The sequence below is a fragment of the Oncorhynchus mykiss genome, chromosome 3 (assembly GCF_057628025.1).
Source record: "Oncorhynchus mykiss isolate SJ-2025 chromosome 3, ASM5762802v1, whole genome shotgun sequence".
Lineage (NCBI taxonomy): Eukaryota > Metazoa > Chordata > Actinopteri > Salmoniformes > Salmonidae > Oncorhynchus > Oncorhynchus mykiss.
Genome location: NC_143024.1, coordinates 33,879,933 through 33,901,853, shown reverse-complemented (window position 1 = coordinate 33,901,853; position 21,921 = coordinate 33,879,933). Strand labels below are relative to the sequence as shown.

The window sequence follows — 21,921 nt, the reverse complement described above, 5'->3', positions numbered from 1 at the left end:
AAATGGCTGAGGATATACTAAAAATGTCTGGTATGTAATGACATGTAATTCAAAGTAAATGTAAATTCTTTATTTTTATGTAGTTGTGTGGGACAGCCATATGTTCAGTTCATGCCTATGATTTCAGAGTTCAACAAAGCCAACAACTGCTTCATGTGTGCCACTGATAAAGAACCTGGATGTGGCCCAAAGACTGGCTGGGTTAGTAACTTTATTTAACATGTTTATAATCTTTTGACAACAGTGACGGCATGTAAGACAATTTATGATATAACACAATGGATGGCTAATTCGTCATTCTGCATTGATATTTATAATGTGTTACTCTTTGTTTTGTTTTAGATTGCATGTTTTGCATTCCAACGGTGGTTCCATGTGATGTCACTAGGAATGAAGACAAAATAGTTCAGAGTAAAGAACACAAACTGGAAGTGCAGTCTTTGTTGTTGGAAATGTATGCTTATACCCCATCCACACTGAAGAGGCTCTGACATGTACATCAAACAGGAATAAAGAGAAAGTTAACTTCAAATAAGTATGAAACATTTCAGTGTTACGTGTCTGTTGACATGTTGGAAAAGATTAAAGGTCTACAATTTCTGTTTAATTTGTCAATATTACATTTGTATTCATTGATTTACTGGCCACCATTACTGTGGTTACATGTTCAGTATATGTATTGACCAGCAAGCCCACTGCAGCCTACCTCACCAGCTCACTCTCCATCCCTGCTTTGGACAATTAAGACTCTCGTACTTATCCCTTTTCCTTTATGGTTGATATTAACAACGAAAGGAGATATTATCTGTCTCTCTCCTATTGTGTACCGTTGTTAAATACTGTGGAAAAATAAGTACTTAGAACCACCAATTATTATAGATAAATATTAAAGGGTAAACACAACACTGGACTGAACCCCCTAATTGTCAAACTAATATTAATGTACAACAATATAGAAGAGGCATGACTAGAGGTTATGCAATATGGGTGTATATCTACTGCACGCTTCTTAGGTGTGTAATTGACATGACCAAGGATCTATTGAAATGTAAAACTATGAAAAATGTACGTTACACTGTGTGATTTTACAGTACACAAACAAGAGTGTGCAATATAGAAGGGTACATTCTGCACCATGTTTGAAGTCAGAAGGTCACATGATCAAGGAGCTATTGAAATTGTATATTTAGAAAAATGTATGTAAAAACATGTGAGATGAAAATGGACAAACTAAAGGGTGTGCAAAGTGTAGGTAGGCCCACTGACATTCTGAACCCTGTTTGAGTTCAGTAGGTCATATGACCAGCTATTGAAATTAAAAAATGTAAATCAATAAGTTAATAGTGCGAGATGTAAATCGACAAAAAATAAATATGTGCAATGTGTGTCTATGCCATCGGGTTAGCTAGAACCAGTTTTGAAAGTTATAGGAGTAATGGTTAAATAGCTATTGAAATGTGAAAAAATTGATTTGTCACTATGTTGAGGGTCCCTAACTGCTGTTGGTGGACGTAAGGAAGACTACAGGCAAATATCCAACCTGAAACTGTCTACCTCGGTGGACAATCGGCAGAGTTCAAATATGTTGTTAAACATTTGACAGACAAGGGACGTTTATTTATTTTTTAGATGTGTGTATGGCGTTGCCGACACAATTTAAGGAATTGCCACATTTCGTGACTAAGCAGCAATTTAACATCTGCAGATAGACTAATAAAGCACTATAATTCACCTTTTGCCCACCTTGCAGTGTTTTGGTTGATGTTCTGCATAGCTTGTAAGATAATTTGAGAACTTTTAACCATCATTGTATCCATATTATTTAGCACAAAGAAGGACACATTCACTATGCTTTCTCTATGGGGACGAAAACAGACAACCAAAATTTACTACCACAGTGCATCAAGTGAAGTGGAATTTTCTTCTTTCCTTAACCTGCAAGGATTTAAAATAGGTGCTGGATTGTTGAAGACATCTCCCTGGTAACGACCCACAATAGTACTTTCACCTATTTGGAGTTATCATATCAGTGCAGATTGCAGATGAGACAAAGGAGTCAGATCCAGCCAAAATAACTGTAGTTAGTGACATAGTAATCAGCTGCTGCACACGAGATTCCCTAAAGACACACCGCTACGACCAACAGTGACTTTTCGTAGCAGGTTAGGAAACCCTAACCCTTTCCCTAACCTTAACCTACTTCTAACCTAGTAAGTTTAGGCAAAGGTTTCGTGAAAATGCTTTCCTAACATGCCACACTTTATTTGACTTTATTTTTTAAACTGAAAAAGTCTATGGTAAACACAGGCTTCGATTTGACACGTTTTATTCTATGAGATCATGTCCATCCGCTAACGCCACTTTATGAACTTTGAAGCATTCATGTAATCACAAAAGGCATTCATTAAAAAGTCATGTTAACCGACTATCTCAGAACACAGCGTATAAAATCTCCTTAGCCTGTGTTAATCTATATTCCAATGACCACTAACAATGAAAATACATGTTCTCAAAGATGGATGGCAGGTGTGGGAGAAGGCGAGATCAGGTGGGACCAGTCTAGCCAATGAGAGTGCAGATACGAGTGACAACAGGCCATAGAGACAGAGGACTCTTTTGTATCTGACAGTAAAGTACCACAGGTTGAGTCATCATACCCATAAACAGGGAAACAGTGACCTACGTGATTCGTGTAAGCCACTATAGAGAGATAAATTGTACCACACACTTTCCCTCTTTCTCAATACAAATGCCAGGTGTACTCTGTCTGAAAGAGACCCTTTGTTGGCATAATTGATATCATGCTCTGCTGGCACATTGTCGAACAGATGTCCACAGGCAGAAAGTGTATAATGTGCAGTGTAGCCCAAAGATATTGCTTTTGTTGAACTTGACAGTAACACGTGTGTTTCTGAGTGGGATTTGATTTTTTTTTACTCAGGATATTTTTGCACACATGTAGGCTTGTGCACTTGATCAATGTTATAGTGGCCACTATAATAGAGCAAAAATAGAATGGCTATTTCGTTCTATTTCTACTTTAAGATGTTTTTTTCACAAGTGTAATATTTGTGTGTGTGTGGTCACAAGCGTTCTATTATAAAGGCTGTCATGGCTAACTGCAAAATTTGTGTTGTTTTTTTTCTCAATTCCTGAGTGTCATTTGCTGTAAAGTCTAGGCAACAAATAACATTGGATTGATTTGACATTTTTTAGCTGTGAGTTAGGTTCACATTAAACACTTTATTTTACACAGACTGATCATGTTGATCATATTCTTTGTTGTTTAATTAGTTTAAACCTGCATTTCCCTCTAGCAAGGATTTTTTTTTGTTCACTGCAAAGGAAAAAAAAAGTGTCACCTTTTTGGTCCCTCACTAGTTTGCATCCCTGCATAAAACCTAGTGGTCAAACGGAACGGAAATGGTTCCAATCGCTTTTCCACCATTCATTTTTCTCCATGGGGGTTTTAGAAAATCATATGGGCCGTGTTTCGTGTCAGCTTACCCTGGCGTGTCATTTAAAATCTCTCTAGTCTAGGACAAGGTGGCCTTTATCAATATATTTGCCTGTATTTAACCCCCCAAAATTAAATGCTAATGTAGCCATCATAAAGAACTACAAATGCCACGATGATCTGAACGAGACTGCCGAATAGAGGCAACGGTAAGAATCTCTGGATTAACTATACGTTAGCAAAATTTAGTCATGAATAAATGTCTTTAAAATTGCCACTTCTGTGAGCTGTCTTGCATCAGTTTTAAATTGACACAATACCTGTTAGCAAAGGTGTCAGAGATGACGTGCCGGATCTTGTAGGGATTTGTAGTCTGGCATGAAGTCTAATTAGCATTTTAAAATCAGTGTAAAAAGAGCTGAATATATTGATGTCTCCTTGTCCATGAGAGAATACCACGGTTATCAAAACGTCCCGCCAAGGTAAGTCTACACGGAACACAGCCCTTATTAAGTGTTTCTAACATTCCCTATGGGAAAAATGAATGGTGGAAAAGTGATTACCATTACCCTGTTTGACCACTAGGGTATTATGACACCTCCGCTGGGGGGCTCTAGCGTCTGACAGCCACAATGGTGCTGCCCATGATATCGCCATTTTAAAGTAGTACATTTTTCTTCATTGGCTGATTGCTCCCAACTCAGGCATCCCACTCAGTTGACTCCTTTAAAATGGTGGAAGTCCACAATGGCAATGTCCATGATGAGTTCTCTCTGACAATAGGCACAACTTCAAAGTTGCTGAAATACCATGTGCTTCCACATATCAGTGCATTTGTAAAATGTGTAACAACCTAGCCATTACGAAACTTCTACTCGATCAAAATTATTATAGAATTACACTTACTTTACTTTTATGTTCTTTTAGAGTTAAGGCACTCGCATACTATTTCTGTAATTTATTTTTTATTAAAACACCACGCAAGATTGAAGCTAGACAAGTGATCAAGATATGACTAATATACAGTTCTTTCTAGTTCCTCTATGGAACCACTCTTAATGAGGTGCCAATAACTGGGGTTGAAAAACCACATTACACAACCAGGCTACAGAAGCTGAAGGATGTTCATCCATTCCTGCAGTACTGGGGTCTCCTACCCCAGTACTGCAGACCCTCTGGGTGAAGATTCCCCTTGGCACAGATCTAGGATAAGCTTCCCCTCCCCCAATCTTGCCTTCATACTGGATGCAGAGACATACAAATCGTATCCATGAATGAGTTTCTGACTATAGGGAAGTAGACAAAGGGCTTCATTACCAAAATCCCAAAGTATCCCTTTATCCATTAACGGGGAAATGCTAAACTGACCCAAGATCAGCATCTAGGGGCAATTTCACCCTACTCCACTGCAGCCCAACAGATTATGCTTAAACAGAGGATTATTCCATTGGCAGGCCGAAACACTGGTTATTACACTGGTCTTTAAGAAGTCATATTGAATTACAAATCAGTCATCAAGCGGCGCCCCTTTTAGACTGGACCTCTGACTCTTCTTCTCCTTCTGGCCCATCATACGGTAAAGCTTCTTCTTTGCCTCCTTCTGCCTCTTGAGCTTGTCCTCCTCCGCCTTGTCCCGCTGCCGCAGGAAGCCCTTGTGCTTAGCATGCTGCGCCGTGTGCGCTTTCTTGCTCTTGTAGTTGTGCACCGTGCTCAGTGCATTGAGCAGCGCCGCCACCTGGTGGACAAGAGAAGGCACATGCTCAGATTTAAAATGCAGTGTCATTCGTGTTTGTGTGTGTGTGTGTGTCAGGGGCAGTCATTGAAGCCACAAATGTTCAAGGCTGATCGCGGTACTGCAGGCAGTACAGTGAATGAAAAAAATGACAGTCTTCGTGGTCCATCTTACTGTATAAAAAATTATAAGACAATCATGTTACCAATAATTACTTTTATACACCGGTTGTAAGTCCTTGAAACAATTATTTAAAAATCTCACACAGAAGTTATGGATCATTTGTTGAAGGGGCAGCACTGAGCCTGCAACGTCACTTAACCAACTTAATTTGGCTTCAATGTGCTATGGAGTCTTCACATAGGAATGAATGTCGTCCCGTCATCAATGGCTTTGTCCATTCATATATACAGTTATTGATGTGCGTGCCCACCATATATTATGGGGGGGGCGACAGTGTAGTTTTTTTGTTACAGCCCAGCTTTTACACCGATTTAGATAATCAACTTCGTCTTAAATCTAGACCACCATTTGTTGAATCAAATGTGTTACTGCTAGAACACAAGTCTGCACCTTGGCCAGCCTGATTTCTTATAAAATAAGGTGGTGATATATGCTTTCACAGCATATTAGTACATCAGAGATAAAGAAAATGAGCAATTCTGACAATCATCACAGAATCCAATGGGATTTTTCCTTATCGTTTCCGTAAGGAGACCTTTACCTTCCTCTCGTGGGGCTCCCGTATGACAGCGGGCCTCTGGAGGTCCTTGGGTGTCTTGCCCTTGGGCTGGTCCTGTTTGGGCTTGCTCTTGAAGGGCAATGCCTTCTGCAGCTCCTTGGGGATGTGCAGCTTGTTGAAGTGGCGCTGCGCTCGCACCACCGGCTGCCAAGAGGGGAGAAAGGTTCAAGGGTTAGGTCAGAGGTTCAGAATCCAACCAGGCCAATAGTCTGGCTTCAGCAGATACCTTTTCATACTACAGACGCTGTGAGACATTGGAGCTGAGAACAGATGTCAAATGGTGCCAGAGAAGATGGAGCGTTAACGTGGTGAAATCAGATTTAAACAAACTTTACTGTCGACACAACGTGGAAAGTTGCCTTTGGTTTCACATACGGACAACAGACATTAAATGCTGGGCGCTAGTTAGAGATACGTTTATTCTGATGGGCGAGCAAGAAAAACGTGTAATATTGGTCACCATGGATGTCATGGTGACATGCGTTGGGAAGCATGATGACAAGCCTGTGCGAATGACCAGTGCACCGGTGTTGTATCGAGGCGCCTGCCAACCAGAGGTGCTTCCCACGGGGCAGCTGTATCACGGTGTTGCTGGTGTTCGCTAACGTTCCCAAATATTTTACGACAACTTTTTTTATTCCAAGTAGGATAGCAGCCTTTATGAGAAATAACTTATATTGGTAACCACCTGGATGTCACCGCGTGATACAGTCTACTCAGTGGGGAGAGCACGCACGGCAAGCAGGTGTTTCACAACATCACCCCCGACTGCCGAGCACAGCTTTCCCACAGATCCTTTAACCTTACAGCGAGGGAAGTAGTCAGGCCAATATACCAAGGTGACAGCTAAAGCACAAGCAAAAGTGGTTGCTTAGTTGTAGTGATTTTTCATTGAAAATATACAAGTAGGATATGAATCTAAAAAGTTTTACAAAAGTAAATGAATCCTGAACACTTTCCCAACGCCGGCCACTACGATATGTAGCGGCTCAAATTATGTGTGTAGTGCACTAACGCCCTGGACAGGAGCTAGTGATAGAGTATAGCTCTGGTCCAGGGTGTTAATGCAATGCACACATGCCATCTGAGATGCAAAAACACTATCTGAGACACACACACATGACTTTTGAGATTCGCCTTCAGTGCGCAGCTGGATGGTTCTCGGATTGGCAGGAAGTAGGAAATGCACTCATGAATGAATCTGTGTGGTGTTATGTTTAGCTATGCACCATTTTTATTTATCAAATCCTTAAAGTTACATTATTCACCCAAAATACCTAAAATGACTAATAAACACACCTCTTGTGAACAATAAACAGCTGATAGTCTAACTGCCTCCATATTTAATAAATTGAGCTTTATCAAAAGATCAGATCACACTTTATTTGGATAGTCCCCTATAGATAATCTACAGATGGTCAAACTGTTGATATGCAACTGCTTGCTAGGTATACGGTTAGGTTTAGCAGCAGAACAGTGAGCGGACATTCCTTACCTTGTACAGTGAGTCTGTGTTGGGCTTGTTGCGGACCCCCATGTCGTGTTTGAGCTGGCCCACTGTTCTCATGCCCGACCAACTGTCCTTCTGGCCCGCTGGCATCAGCAGGGAGGTCACGGGGTTGTAGAGCTGAGGGACTGACACCGGGTACCAGGAGCGCAGGAACACAATGTCTACACACACACACAAGTAATTAGTAACATTATGGCTGACCCCAATTATTTGACTGGTCGATTGTTTGGCCGACAAATATTTTTTTTTACGTCGAACAGTAGCAAATATATATTTCTCAGTGAACTAATCCAATGATTAAACACTGTTTGCAGAGCGCACAACCTATGCTACACTTGTGAGAAACAGGTTTGGAGGTTATTTATTTATTTATTTACTTACATTTATGAGTTTTGTCAATTTAGTTACTGTCTTTTGTTTGGAGCACTCCTGTCAATGTTGAGTAAGGTTTACGCATAGAAGTAGGCGTATTGGCTACCTGGCCTGATCGCAAATGTTGACATATAAACGTTCCCATTTTGGGAGCTGATAGAATTTCTGATTGGCTAATGAGCTGTGGAGCTTCTCAAAGTAATGTTGTTTTCTTCACCTCAAACAAAGTCTGCTTTTACATCCATTGAAAATGACAATGCCGAGCTCACTGGCACAGGAAACTCTGCTTGTGTCTGTCTACATTTGACACATACATGTGACTTCTGCTATCTGAATACAAAGACTGCAATGAAAAGACTGGTCTAGATGCACAAAAGTGTGGTCTGATTGTGTTCAGATCTGGCTGCCCACTTCAGAAGGTAGTCAGGCTGCATTGTGTGCAGTAGGAGAAGTCATCAACACTCCTCCCACAAGTCTCAAGAATACTTCTGTTCTGGGACCGAGGCACCTTTTAATTATAACGTTGGAGTAAATGTGTCCCTAGTGTGTGAGTAACGTGTTTGCTGGCCTCATAAATGCTAGCCAGCTAGCTAATATTTGGAATATAATTTTTTGGGACTAGAGTTACGCTAACCTGTTTGCAATCCCTTTGGTGTTGCTTGCTAGCTACAGAGGTTAGCTGGCTAGCTAGCCTCAGTAGTTATCTACTGCCATCAGTTGTTGTGTTATCATATTTAGCCTATTTCACCGTTTGTAGAATGCATACTGGCATTTGAATATAGCGTGGAATAGGGAATCCGGACATGGTAGACACATTTAAATGTAGGCGTAGATGCATGATGCGTACGGAATTCCGTGAGCAGAACTCTATGATCAGAATACTAAAGCTGCGTGAACTGTCAAGTCTAGACACGGCCTCTGGGCCCAGAATATTTTATACAATATTGCAAGGCGCTTCAGGTCGGACCTAAGTTAATACAATGTTTCAAGTTCGTTGCAGAAAGGCCACGCGTAGCCTATATTTATTTTTATCAGGATATTTTCTACCTGCAGGCTGCAAGGTTTTTATTTGTTGGCTTTATAGGCTATTTTTACATAGTTGGCAATGGTAGAAGTTACTTTTTAGGTTAATCATTTTAATTTGGATAGACATTATTATAAATAAAATTAAACTGTTGCACGAAAATGTACATATGAAAACTATAACTGGCACGCGATCAGTAGAAATGGTAAGATAAATTTGCATTCCACACATTTGCTAATAGCCCATTACCAGCAACTTCAGATGCGTAACGGCAGAATCTGCAAAAGCCAGTAGGAGCTGTGGGGGGTCAGGCCATGTTAAGGCTTTTTTCTTCAGTTTCACCAATTGATTGGTCGAAAGAACAGACGCCTTTCGGTCAACCAGTATTTTTTTTAGTAGGGGACAGCCCTAAATAACATACCAGGAGCACAGCTAACCAATATCTACAAAACACACAATTCAATATCTACACACGAGTAATGAACAACATGTAACAGGGGCACAGGGACGCAATATGTAAACACACCCAGAAGTACTAGCTAGGAATATAAAGGCAGTATTCCGTGTAAATTACTGTAACGTCCATAGAAGCTTCCATAAAATGTGCAACCAAAACAGTAGGAGCAACCTGCTGCAGGCAATTTGTCAAATTGTATAAATCCTACTACTACTGGAATTTTGACCATATTACTTTCACCTATCCAAGCCTTCAGATCTCCACAAGCGCATAGAGGGTAGGGTGAGGGGGCTACAGGTTGTTTTTGGGACTATGAAATGCTCTAGACTGCGCCAGTTGCTCACCACTCATCAGCAGCCTGTCTTCGAACGTGGCTCTGTAGGCTCCCGCCGGCGTTGACAAGGCCTTCTTAATTTGACCTCTGACCCCACTGACTGTTCGGATGGAGCCCCCTTCAAATTTCGCCACCTCCAGCATGGTGTTGAACATCCCCTGGGAACAAAACAGAGGTGTAAAGCTCACGTTTTTCTTAATTTTGGGGGGTGGACCTGAGTCTCATTCATACTCAGAGTAGTAGGGCTGATCTGACTTTATATATTTACACAACTTCTAAGGACATATACATAAGGTTGACATACCAAATTTCATGGCCCCATGTTCATCGGTTCAGTTCTTATCACACCAGGGCTATGAGGGCCATCTAGTGGTGTAGCGTGGACGACTTTGAATGCAGCAACTAATCATTCTCAAATTCATTAGAGGCTAATTCATTGAGTCTATAGATGGGTTAGCTGACAACGTCACGAAAACTATGTGCACGCGTCAATGGGGCAGAAGTCTGAGTTGTGATTCTGTTGGTAGCTTTCTGGCCACCCAATGACAAGAAACTGCCATGTGGGGAATCGTAAGTGACTCGTTTCAGCTAGTTTCATCTTGTTCTTGATACCATGTCTTGTTTTGAGGTGTTTAGACTGATTTAAAGTTAATACTAATATGGCTAAAATGTACTAGCTAGCTAACCAACAACTGTAACAATGTTTTTGAGAGACTAAACATTGGAGAAGAAAGATAGGTTCACATGTTGTCGACAATCTAATCCAACCCAGTCTGTTTTGCCCCATAGCAGCGCATGTGTCGGTTTTGTTGCTAAACAACCAACCCGTCTATATACCAAATCTGATTTATGATTTGTAAAGGAATTTTAGCATTAGCATATGTGCTAACGTGCATCTATTGGTACAGTGCAGCCATATGAATGCAATAACAAAACAATTCTAACCCATTGAAGACTGATGTAATGAGTCGAAATACAAAATCTGGAGTGAATCTGATGCATGGTTCATGAGGAGAAGATGATTGAGTATTCACATTACATATTCAAATAATAAGTTAATAGTTTCCTTGTTTTTTGAGATATCAATACCAAATACAGTGCGGATCATCTTAGGGAAGTCCATGTTAGCGATTACAAGTTTCAAGTTGGTAGGCCACTGTGGAGTGGATTTACAGTGCTTAAAATGGACACGTAAAAATGTTAAGTATTCTTTTTTTGCATGTTAGTCCTAATATGCATCTACTGGTATCGTGTGGCCATCTTTGAATGCATCAACATTATTTTCTCATTCTTTAGGGACTATTGCAATTGGTCCAAAGACGCCAAGTTTGAAATATTTCCTAATTTATCAATAACCCAGCCATTTCTTAACAAATTCCTTAGCTTTTTTTCAAACTAAGTTAAGAGATGTAGCATGGGCATACAGTTGAAATCGGAAGTTTACATAAACTTAGGTTGGAGTCATTTAAACTCGTTTTCAACCACTCCACAAATTTCTTGTTAACAAACTATAGTTTTGGCAAGTCGTGCATGACAAGTAATTTTTCCAACCGTTGTTTACAGTCAGATTATTTCACGTATTATTCCCTGTATCACAATTCCAGTGGGTCAGAAGTTTACATACACTAAGTTGACTGTGCCTTTAAAGAGCTTGGAAAATTCCAGAAAATTATGTCATGGCTTTAGAAGCTTCTGATAGGCTAATTGCCATCATTTGTGGCAATTGGAGGTGTACCTGTGGATGTATTTCCAGGCCTACCTTCAAACTCAGTGCCTCTTTGCTTGACATCATGGGAAAATCAAAAGAAATCAGCCCAAAAAAATTGTAGACCTCCACAAGTCTGGTTACCCTTGGGAGCAATTTCCAAATAGCTGAAGGTACCACGTTCATCTGTACAAACAATAGTACGCAAGTATGAACACCATCAGACCACGCAGACGTCATACCGCTCAGGAATTAGACGTGTTCTGTCTCCTAGAGATAAACGTACTTTTGTGCGAAAAGTGCAAATCAAACCCAGAACAGCAGCAAAGGACCTTGTGAAGATGCTGGAGGAAACAGGTACAAAAGTATCTATATCCACAGTAAAACGAGTCCTATATCAACATAACTTGAAAGGCCGCTTAGCAAGGACGAAGCCACTGCTCCAAAACCGCCATAAAAAAAGCCAGACTACGGTTCTCAACTGCACATGGGGACAAAGATCATACTTTTTGGAGAAATTGTCCTCTGGTCTGATGAAACAAAAATAGAACTGTTTGGCCATAGTGACCATCGTTATGTTTGGAGGAAAAAGGGGGAGGCTTGCAAGCCGAAGAACACCATCCCAACCATGAAGCACGGGGGTGGCGGCATCATGTTGTGGGGGTGCTTTGCTGCAGGAGAGACTTGTGCACTTCACAAAATGAATGGCATCATGAGGAGGAAAATTATGTGGATATATTGAAGCAACATCTCAAGACATCAGTCAGGAAGTTAAAGCTTGGTCGCAAATGGGTCTTCCAAATGGACAATGACCCCAAGCATACTTCCAAAGTTTTGGCAAATTGGCTTAAGGACAACAAAGTCAAGGTATTGGAGTGGCCATCACAAAGCCCTGACCTCAATCCTATAGAAAAGTTGTGGGCAGAACTGAAAAAGTGTGTGCGAGCAAGGAGGCCTACAAACCTGACTGTTACACCAGCTCTGTCAGGAGGAATGGGCCAAAATTCACCCAACTTATTGTGGGAAGCTTGTGGAAGGCTACCCAAAACATGTGACCCAAGTTAAACAATTTAAAGGAAATGCTACCAAATACTAATTGAGTGTATGTAAACTTCTGACCCACTGGGAATGTGATGAAATAAATACAATCTGAAATAAGTCAGTCATTCTCTCTACTATTATTCTGACATTTCACATTCTTAAAATAAAAGTGGTGATCCTAACTGACCTAAAACAGGGAATTTTTACTGGGATTAAATGCCAGGAATTGTGAAAAACTGAGATTAAATGTATTTGGCTAAGGTGTATGTAAACTTCCGACTTCAACTGTACATACTTTGATGTTATTTGGATTTATGGTTAATGAGAATACGTTTTTCCAAAATGTCCAAGATGGAGGGAAATCTATCACTCTAAGTGAGTGATTACAACAGCCCTATAGGCCAAATAGTTCCATTATTTTTGACCAAGTTACTCATGGCCTCTAGTTTGTGTGCCAAAAAAAAAAAAAGTCAAGAAAAAAAATAGGTTTCCCTTTGCTGTGAACCATTCATTTTATATTAATATATTCATAAAGCATTATGTACACACAGTTGGTCCATAATTTCCACAAGCATTTCGCTACACTCGCATTAACATCTGCTAACCATGTGTATGTGACAAATAACATGTGATTTGATTGTGTTAGATTATTTATCTTATTCTGTTCTACAACAGATTAACAAATGCCTCAAAATGTCTACCACAAAAAGTTAATATACTGTAGCTGAACTATGGTATGTCAGTAGTGCTATGAGGTGCATCCTACCTTGATGAATGATGTGTTCTTGTAGATCTTGTATGGGTAGCCAATCAGCTTGAGCTTTTTGACTATGGTCACAGATTTGTCCAGGTCAAGGACGACTCCTGTAGCTGCGATGCGGAAACTGGTCTGCAAGAGAGAGAGTGGAAAACTTCAACAAAGATACTACTAGAAGTAACCCATACTGTGTACTGGTGCATGGTATGTTACTCCTGACAAATGAAGATGAGACACCTTTGGTGTAACAGGTGTACATATTGCGCTAATAATGACCAATGAATACAAATATCCAGTTCACCATTTACCGGGTATTTACATTATATGGTAACATTTTAAAGAGGAGCTGAACTCAAAAAACAACTTCTCTGGTTGAAGATATTGCATCAATATGAGTCGTAAACAATCGTACTAGTTGCAAAATTCACTAAAAAGTGTAAGTAGTAAAAAGTCAATATCTTCCAAAACTGAGATTTGCGGCTGGCAGCACCCAAGTAATTATTGATTTGGAGCACGGCAACATGCGACCCGATTGTAGCAGCAGAATTAACCTACAGCACAGCTGCACGCTATCCAATCATAGCAGCAGAATCAACCTAAAGCCCGCTCTTTTCTTTAGACAGCAGAGTTGACCAATTGAGGCATTAGCACACAGTGTCTCGGAATGAGACATGCAGTGCCTTCAGAAATTATTCATACCCCTTGACTTATTCCACATTTTGTTGTGTTACAGCCTGAATTCATAATGGATTAAATATATTCCCCCCCCTCACCCATCTACACACAATACCCCATAATGAAAGTGAAAACATTTGACATTTCTGCAAATGTATTGAAAAAGCAATACAGAAATCTCTCATTTAGATAAGTATTCATACGCGAGTCAATACTTTGTAGAAGCACCTTTGGCAGCGATTACAGCTGTGAGTCTTTCTGGGTGAATTCATCTCCCAGTGGCTGGTGGAAAACAGACTGAACAAGGTTCTCTTGTAGGATTTTGCCTGTGCTTAGCTCCATTCAGTAATTATTTTTATCCGGAAATACCCCAGTCCTTAGCAATGACAGGCATACAACATAGCATGATGCAGCCACCACCATGCTTTCAAATATAAACATTAGTTTAGTAATGTGGAGTAACTACAATGTTGTTGAGCGAGCCCCAGTTCTCATATCCCAACCATTAAACTCTGTTTCAAAATCACCATTGGGCTCATGATGAAATCCCTGAGCAGTTTCCTTCCTCTCCTGCAACTGAGTTAGGAAGGACACCTGTATCATTGCAGTGACTGGGTGTATTGATACACCATCCAAATTATAATTAACAACTTCACCATGCTCAAAGGGATATTTAGCGTCTGCTATTTTTACGCATCTACCAATCGCCATCCTTCTTTGCGAGGCATTGAAAAACCTCTGTTCTTTGTGGTTCAATTTGTGCTTGAAATTCACTACTTGATTGAGGTACTTTACAGATAATGTGTGGGGTACAGAGATTGGTTACTCATTCAAAAATCATGTTAACCATTATTATTGAACACAGAAATGAATCCATGCAACTTGTTAAGCACATTTTTACTCCTGAACTTATTTAGGCTTGTCATAACAAATGGTTTGAATACTTGACTCAAAATATTCCACTTTGACATTATGGGGTATTGTGTGTAGATCAATGACAATCTAAATTTGATCAATTTTAAATTCAGGTTGTAACAACAAAATGTGGAAAAGGTAAAGGAGTGTGAATACTCTGAAGGCACTGTACATGTAAACAGGGCTGAAAAGTGACTGGAAGCAGGAATATATAAATACTTATGGTATTATACTAGTGGCAATATATACATGTAAACAAGAGTAATAGTAACTGGTAGCAGGATAAAATAGATAATAAAGGTAATGGCAATCAATAAATCAATGAACAGCATTTGGGGGGGGGGGGGGGGGGGGGCGCAGTAGTTGTTTATCCATTTAACAGTCTTATAGCCAAGATATAGGAGCTATTTAAGAAGTCTGTTGGCCGGAGCCTTGATTCACCGGTACTGTCTGCCGGACGTGAGAACAGTCCATGTTTTGGGTGATAGGAGTCTTTGGCAATTTTTCAGGCCTTTTTCAGACACTGCCAGGCATGCATGTCCTCCCAGTGATGCGCTGGGCCTGCCGCACCACCCACTGTAGGGTCTTCCGGTCAAGGGCGGTGCAGTTGCCATACCAGACAGTGATACAACCAGTCAGGATGCTCTCCATGGAGCAGCTGTAAAAGTTCCTAAGAATCTGAGGGGCCTTGCCAAATAATTTCAGCCTCCTGAGGGAGAGGAGGCACTGCCATGCATTCTCCACAATTGTGCTGGTGTGAGAGGATCAAGTTAAGTCTCTGCCTGCCTCTGTGGTACTTACCTTAGTTCCTGCGACTGACTGCACAGCCAGGAAGCCAGTACCCTGAGGTGTGATGGGACCTGGGAACACAGCAGAGAAGGACAGAGTTCACATTTATTCATTATTTTACCTATATTCTAACAGGTAAGTTGATTGAGGATCCATGTAATTCTGACCAGGGGGCCATGTCAGTTTACTGAAATAACGTAAAATGTCCAACTTCATAGAGATGTGTAGTTATATAGGCATAGTGTAACCAGATCAACGCCCTCAACATATTTTACAATTTAGCTTCTTAAGGAACCAGATAATCAAGAGCTATATCTGAATATTCATCAAACTTAGCGATCCTGCTATGTGATACAGCCCTCTGATGAATAGTTGCAATGGAGGAAAAAGGTGCCACCCGAATCAAATAACTAACAAATACTAAAACTACAGCCGCATTACTGCTCTCACCCCAGATGGTGGCACCACAGTGCATGTGCTGCGGTGTGTACTTGAGCAGGCGGTGGCGCCCGTTGTGGTCCTCGATGTGGTATAGGGGGATGGTCTGGAAGCGACGCCAGCCCAGGGACAGGATGAGAGGGTCGCGCGTTTTCAGGATCCGGCTGTGCCATCGATGTTTCTTTAACCGCATCTGGGACAAGAGAAAGACCACCTTGAGGCACTTGGAAAAGTTCTTTACAAATTACACTTATGCCATTTGTTTAGATCTTAATTTATAGGGAAATAGATCGTGCCTTTCGCTTGATAGAATAAATAGTTCAGTTGACTTTCCGTCACTGTGATCTGAATCAGAAAGTGGGATGGCCATCATTGGCAATGCAGAGAGCATTGCCTTCTGTTCATTTATAAAGCGCTCCTGCAGAAACTACCATACTACATCGCTCCTGACCTACAGAAGTACAAATACCTTACTCGCTCACAGTAATGGTTAATTCTTGAAATTACTGTTCTCATTACTGATTTAGGTAAAACCGCCTTTAGTTTTAGGTGCCACATACATGGAACACATTTCGGAATACCCTACAATTGGACGCACCGTTGCCTTTCAGACATTTCAGGGTATTGGTAAATTACCTTTTTACAGAGGAACGCATGCGTTTTCAAAATTGTATTTTTGTATGTTTCATGCTCCCGCCTAGGATTTTCTAAATGTCAGTAATTCCTTATTTTGCTGCATTTTTGTGAATCAGGGCTCCCTTGCAAAAGAGACATCGGTCTCAATGGGACGTCCCTGTATTTAATAGGGTGATATTTCAGACACAGCCAAGGGGTTTTCAGTTCTTGAACTGGAAGTCCAATTCACTCTACTTCAATTTAAATGGATCGGAGCCTGACGCGTTAACCCTCGCTTACCTGCAGGTAGCCTACGTTCCCCTCGCTGGCACCTAGAGCCCCGAGGATGATGGGATAGTGGGGGTCAAAGTTGGTGACAAATTCGCAGGGCAGGGAGGGGATCTCCACACGCACATACATGCCAGGCCGGAAGCCCTCGTACTGGACCCGTGTCTCGTCATCCACGTCCTCAAACTCAGCCCGGTTCAGCTAGGAAGAGGAGAAAGGTTTAGAGATTGTGGTGAAATGAAAGGCTCAGTGGGTTAGAACATGGTGTTGTCAACACCACGGTTGTTGGTTTGAATCCCACACGGGCCACATACTGAATATACTTTGTGTCAGTGCCAAGGTTGACTGTCCTGTAAGTGGATTTAAAATGCACAATTTTGTGTTGCGTTTCAAGACTGATTTTCCCTCGTTGTCTGATCGGAATGTCACTGACAACTTTGGTTTCCATAATAAGATGTTACCTTGACCCCGTTTGAATAATTTCCAAATGCATCCTTCCTTGTTTCTTAGATGTAAGCACAGATCTGGTGGTTGGCTAGGTGCAAGTAAGTTTACCACCCTATCGCTCACCAATCCAACCAATTCAGATCTGTATTCACGTGCAGAGCCGTGGTTGAGTGGTAACACTCCCGCCATGTCACATACGACGCTCCCCACTGGAGACAATACCTTGCAACTAATGTTCCCTCTGTGTGAGCGTGCAGGTGCGCAGCCGTGCAGAAGAAATATGAGCGAGCGCACAGTAGCCTGAGATTGAACGTCCCTCTACTTTCTACAGTTTTCCCCTTTAGTTAACACTTTCAACGTTTCACTCTACTGTGGCAATTGTGATCGTATCAACGCAATATTAACCACTTTCAATGTTATATACCGAAACAAAACTACGCAAGATTTCGTATGCAAAATTAACTGTGCAAGAGATTTTCTTGCAGTAGAGCGCATTGGAGTAGGATTCTAATGCATTGACAGGCATGTCTCCGCAGTATTCTACACAGAACGGTGCACCATAACTAATCACAGCTGCAGTAGGCCTATATGCAAATAGCCATTGCCATATGGATATGTGCCATTCACTTTGAACTGGACTGTGTTTACAGTATGAGCTTTCGAGTAGATGCGCTTGTTGTGAGAGCTGCATGTAGCCATGAGTGCACATTTGTTCATATTCTTTGATAGAGTTTTTAGCTCAGTTATAGCTCATTTCTAGTCAACAATGAAGGAGTGATTGCGTCCAACAAGAGCACAAAATGTGTGCATTTCTAGCCATCTTTGGAAAGCAAGTCAGGTACTGAGCTTTTTTGTGTCTAAAAGGAGAATTGGTGTATTTTGAGATGGTCTTGAATAAGTAGCTAATTGGCAGATTGTAGCATAATTCTCTGTAATAATGGTATGGGAATAATAAAGAATTTGATTTTGTAAAGTGGTTTCTTCCGTCAAACAACATTTTCAGTCACCGTCTTGACTAAACAAGTTAATGTCAAGCCCGGCATGTTTATATTTTTTAAAGTCTAATGGAATGTAGGCATTGAACACCACACATTGGCTGCTACTGTAGGCTGAATGATAGCTGTTCTAGTTCCATGTTAATATGTTCTGGGATGTGTTTTTCTCCATTGTTTTTTATGGTAGGCCTACATTATGATCAAATAGCCACAGTAGAATACTTGGCCAGTGTTAAAACTAATTTAAATCAGGTACAGCCTCAGTGTGCACAGTAAACGCATGCTGGAAGTTGCACAACATTTTCACAAAGTTCAAGTTTGTGCTCAGCAGACCTGAAATTTGCTCAGTGACTACATTTTTTCGGGAACTTTGCCTACACCCTCTCTTCCCACTGTTTCTCCCACCTGTCTGTAGTCCCCACTCATTTCATAGCTGTCTAAATGAAGTGTCAAAATACCCACACAAAACATATATATTATTTGTAAAACAATCTGTGACTACATCAAGGAAAAAGGAGACATTTCTGAAGTATTCGAACAGGGCCAGACACTTCTGCCTCCTGTCATATCAAATGTTACCTATGACCCCATAACCCCTCACCTCTGCCTGTTTTTGCATCTCCTCCTTGAGGTCGTCAAAGTAGGTGGCGTCTCCGTCGTCGTACTCTGTGTCGAAACGCTCCTTCAGCCGCCGTTTCTTCTCCAGACGCTTGTTCTTCTGGGTCTCGTCGTCCACATTCATCAGCTTCTCCTCCTCCTCCTCCTCCTCCTCCTCCTCATCATCACTTTCTTCCTTGGCTTGGTCCTTCTGCTTGGCAGCTTTCCCCTTGTGCACTTCCCCCGTCTCCAAGTCCTCAAATTCGCCATACAGCTCCTCTAAAAGAGAAAAGAGCGAGTTAGCAAGGGGGTGATAACGAACAGTGGACTTCTGATATACCGTGCATATCCCTGGTGGATTGGGGCTACTCTGTTGGGAATATGAGCCCATATCTGGAGCACATGAAAATAATTAGAATTGGGGAAGATGAATTTCAATTCCTCTCTGCTTGCCATAGTCGATGTGCACACAGGAGTCGACCTTAACAGATTTAATTTAAAATGGGACAGACTGCAGTTATAAAACACTTTTTAAAAAGGACAAGACCAAAAGAAAATCATGAAAACAATCCCAACAGTATTGAACAATGAGCAGCAACTCCTTACCATCCTCTTTCAGCAATGTAGCAGCATCTTGATCATCTTCCCATTTCCCCGTAACAAAACAGTCCCGTATCGAGTCCAGCATCTGAAACACAATATTTATCTCAATTACAAAAAATATTCTCAAGTTTAATTCATCTTTTGAATTGATGGAAACTAAATTGTATTGACCCCAACCCAGGTCAGAATATGAATGTATGGATGCCTCCATCCATAGCTCCTAACATCTAATGCCTTTCTTCAAACTGTTGGTCTTTCCACACTTTAAATGTCCAGTACCAAATAAGGTGTGCTAGTACTGGGTTAAAACAAAAATGTGCAACCCTTTACCCTGTAGTAAAAGAGATGGGACAAAGGAAAGGGGCGCTACAATATGGTTTTGTAGATTTCTTTTACCTCTTCCAGGTCCCAATTGCGAGCAGCATCGGGGTCAAAACGGGAGCAGTCCACGCCGTCCGCACGATGCTTCTTGCCCTTCTCGGGGCGGCTGACTCGAAACAGCCCTCCCAGCTCCTCCTCATCCTCCCCCCCATCACCATCATCCTCTGCCACTGAAGGAAACAAACGTAGTCAGTCAGAAATCAAGGCTAGGCACAAACGGAAGCAAATGGGGCGAAATAGTTCAATAAGAAACGGCCATTTTTATCGCTATAGTGTGCATTAATGAATACACTAGTGCTCAACAAACAAGATCCGCCATGACATTAGGATAAAAGGGAAAACGTCAGTAAAATTCATAGCATTTTTTTTATTATATATTGTTACTGAAACCCAGGAGGAGACGTTACCTGTGCCATACACCAGTTTACGCAGGTTGGGGGCGGCGCGCTGTTGCCGTAGAAACGCCTCCGACGCTTTCTGTTGCAGGCCCTCCTTCCACCGCAGTGACCCTGAGAAACATGATGTGGGTTACGGTCAAATTAATTATTGGTTCTTGTTCCATTTAGCCACTTCCCCTCCCCATCAGTGTTCACAAGGTGAAAGCAATATGGCAGACAGAAGAAGCATGCATTCTGAATGCTAAATCGACCCGTAGCTCCTAGGCACTCCTGTAAATGTAATACGATTAGATAGGGATTTAGATTATCCTATCACAAGGCAAGAAACCTATCCGGTCAGATCTACAGGAGTTCCTAGAGCGTAAGGGCTAGGTTGGTTTTGAAATCAACAGACAACTGTAGGGGGTAAGGTGCATCCATCACAATATTGCATACACCAGTGTGTGCAGGTTTTTGTTCCAGCCCGCCACTAACACACCGGATTCAAGTATTCAACTTGGTACTCAATTCAGAGCAGCATTATTGAACAAAACTCTGTGGACCCTGAAGAGGTAGTATAGACAAGGGGGAGGGGCCACAATGAAACTACGCTGAATAGACAGAATATTACCTGCACTTTCATAGCACAGTTTTCCTCCCTCCATCTCCTCATCTTCCTCTTCCATTTTGGAGGTGGCATTCGACTTCTTGCCTTCTTTGCCCGAGACATTGGTTTCGCAGTCATCTTCTATTGAATCACTCGCATCCTCCTCCTCCGAGCAATGACCCGAGTCTATCGGTTTGAGATCACCCCTTTCCACTGCACTGTCTTCTTCATCTTCTTCCCCCTCCGAATCGCTTTCCTCTCCTTCACTCTCCTGCTCTCCCTTCCCCCCTTCCTCCTCCTCACTCATTTCCAGCTCATCCTCACTGTCTGCAAAGGCAGGTACCTCCACCACTGGCTCTTTCTCCACTTTCCTTTCCTCCATCTTCTGTCTCTTCGCCGGAGGGATGGTCTTTATTCCTTGCTTCTCTTTTGGTTCAGTTTTGTCCTTTGCCTTGTTCTTCAAAACCGTTTCTTCTTCTTCTTCTTCCCTTTTGTTTCCCCCCTCATCTTCCTCATCCTCTTCTTCAGACTCTCCTTCCTCATCCCCCTCTTCTTCACTGCTACCCTCGCTGTCATCATCGTCATCATCTTCCTCTTCAGTGAAGACAGCCTTCCTCCTCTCTCTCTGCGTCTCAGGGTCCCAGACTCGGCTCTCCTGGGGTCCTGACGTCAGCCTGTAAGACAAGATGGAGACCAACACAAGTCAGAGGCAAAAATGTATATAATTTTCTATATGCTTTTATTCAAGAGTCCACTTTTTATTTGATAAAAGAACAAAACAGCAGCCACTTCGTTTGCTATAAAGCTGAGTGATAGGACTGGAGAAATTTAGCAACTCTCAAATTGCAAGGACTGACAGTCCATGACATGACGATGAGGTTCTCTTTTAACAATCCGTTTATAAAACAGATTTTAACAATGATTTTAGGGCTGTGACTCTTGACAATTAGTCTTTAACCAATTTTAACAATGAGTTTAGGGCTGTCTCTCAACTGATTCCATAGTGGCTTTCAAAAGTAGCACATAATATATGTGATAGGGTGTCATTTGAGATTTCCAAGAC

The 21,921-nt window shown here is 41.5% G+C and overlaps 1 protein-coding gene across 2 annotated transcripts in view; it reads right to left on the bottom strand.

Annotated features, from left to right (window-relative positions):
* Positions 1 to 4,405: 4,405 nt before the first annotated feature.
* LOC110514095 (ribosome biogenesis protein BMS1 homolog) overlaps positions 4,406 to 21,921 on the bottom strand; it is a 28,785-nt gene continuing 11,269 nt past the window's right edge. For both annotated transcript variants that reach the window (XM_021593647.3, XM_021593653.3), the window contains exons 10-22: positions 20,883 to 21,532; positions 20,282 to 20,383; positions 19,890 to 20,044; positions 19,497 to 19,578; positions 18,895 to 19,169; positions 16,864 to 17,052; positions 15,961 to 16,141; positions 15,523 to 15,581; positions 13,141 to 13,263; positions 9,639 to 9,786; positions 7,427 to 7,602; positions 5,914 to 6,075; positions 4,406 to 5,192 (exon numbers count right to left, since the gene is read on the bottom strand). In XM_021593647.3, coding sequence (XP_021449322.3) covers positions 4,965 to 5,192; positions 5,914 to 6,075; positions 7,427 to 7,602; positions 9,639 to 9,786; positions 13,141 to 13,263; positions 15,523 to 15,581; positions 15,961 to 16,141; positions 16,864 to 17,052; positions 18,895 to 19,169; positions 19,497 to 19,578; positions 19,890 to 20,044; positions 20,282 to 20,383; positions 20,883 to 21,532 — 2,530 coding nt within the window. In that variant the 3' untranslated portion in view covers positions 4,406 to 4,964. The remainder of the gene's footprint in view (positions 5,193 to 5,913; positions 6,076 to 7,426; positions 7,603 to 9,638; positions 9,787 to 13,140; positions 13,264 to 15,522; positions 15,582 to 15,960; positions 16,142 to 16,863; positions 17,053 to 18,894; positions 19,170 to 19,496; positions 19,579 to 19,889; positions 20,045 to 20,281; positions 20,384 to 20,882; positions 21,533 to 21,921) is intronic.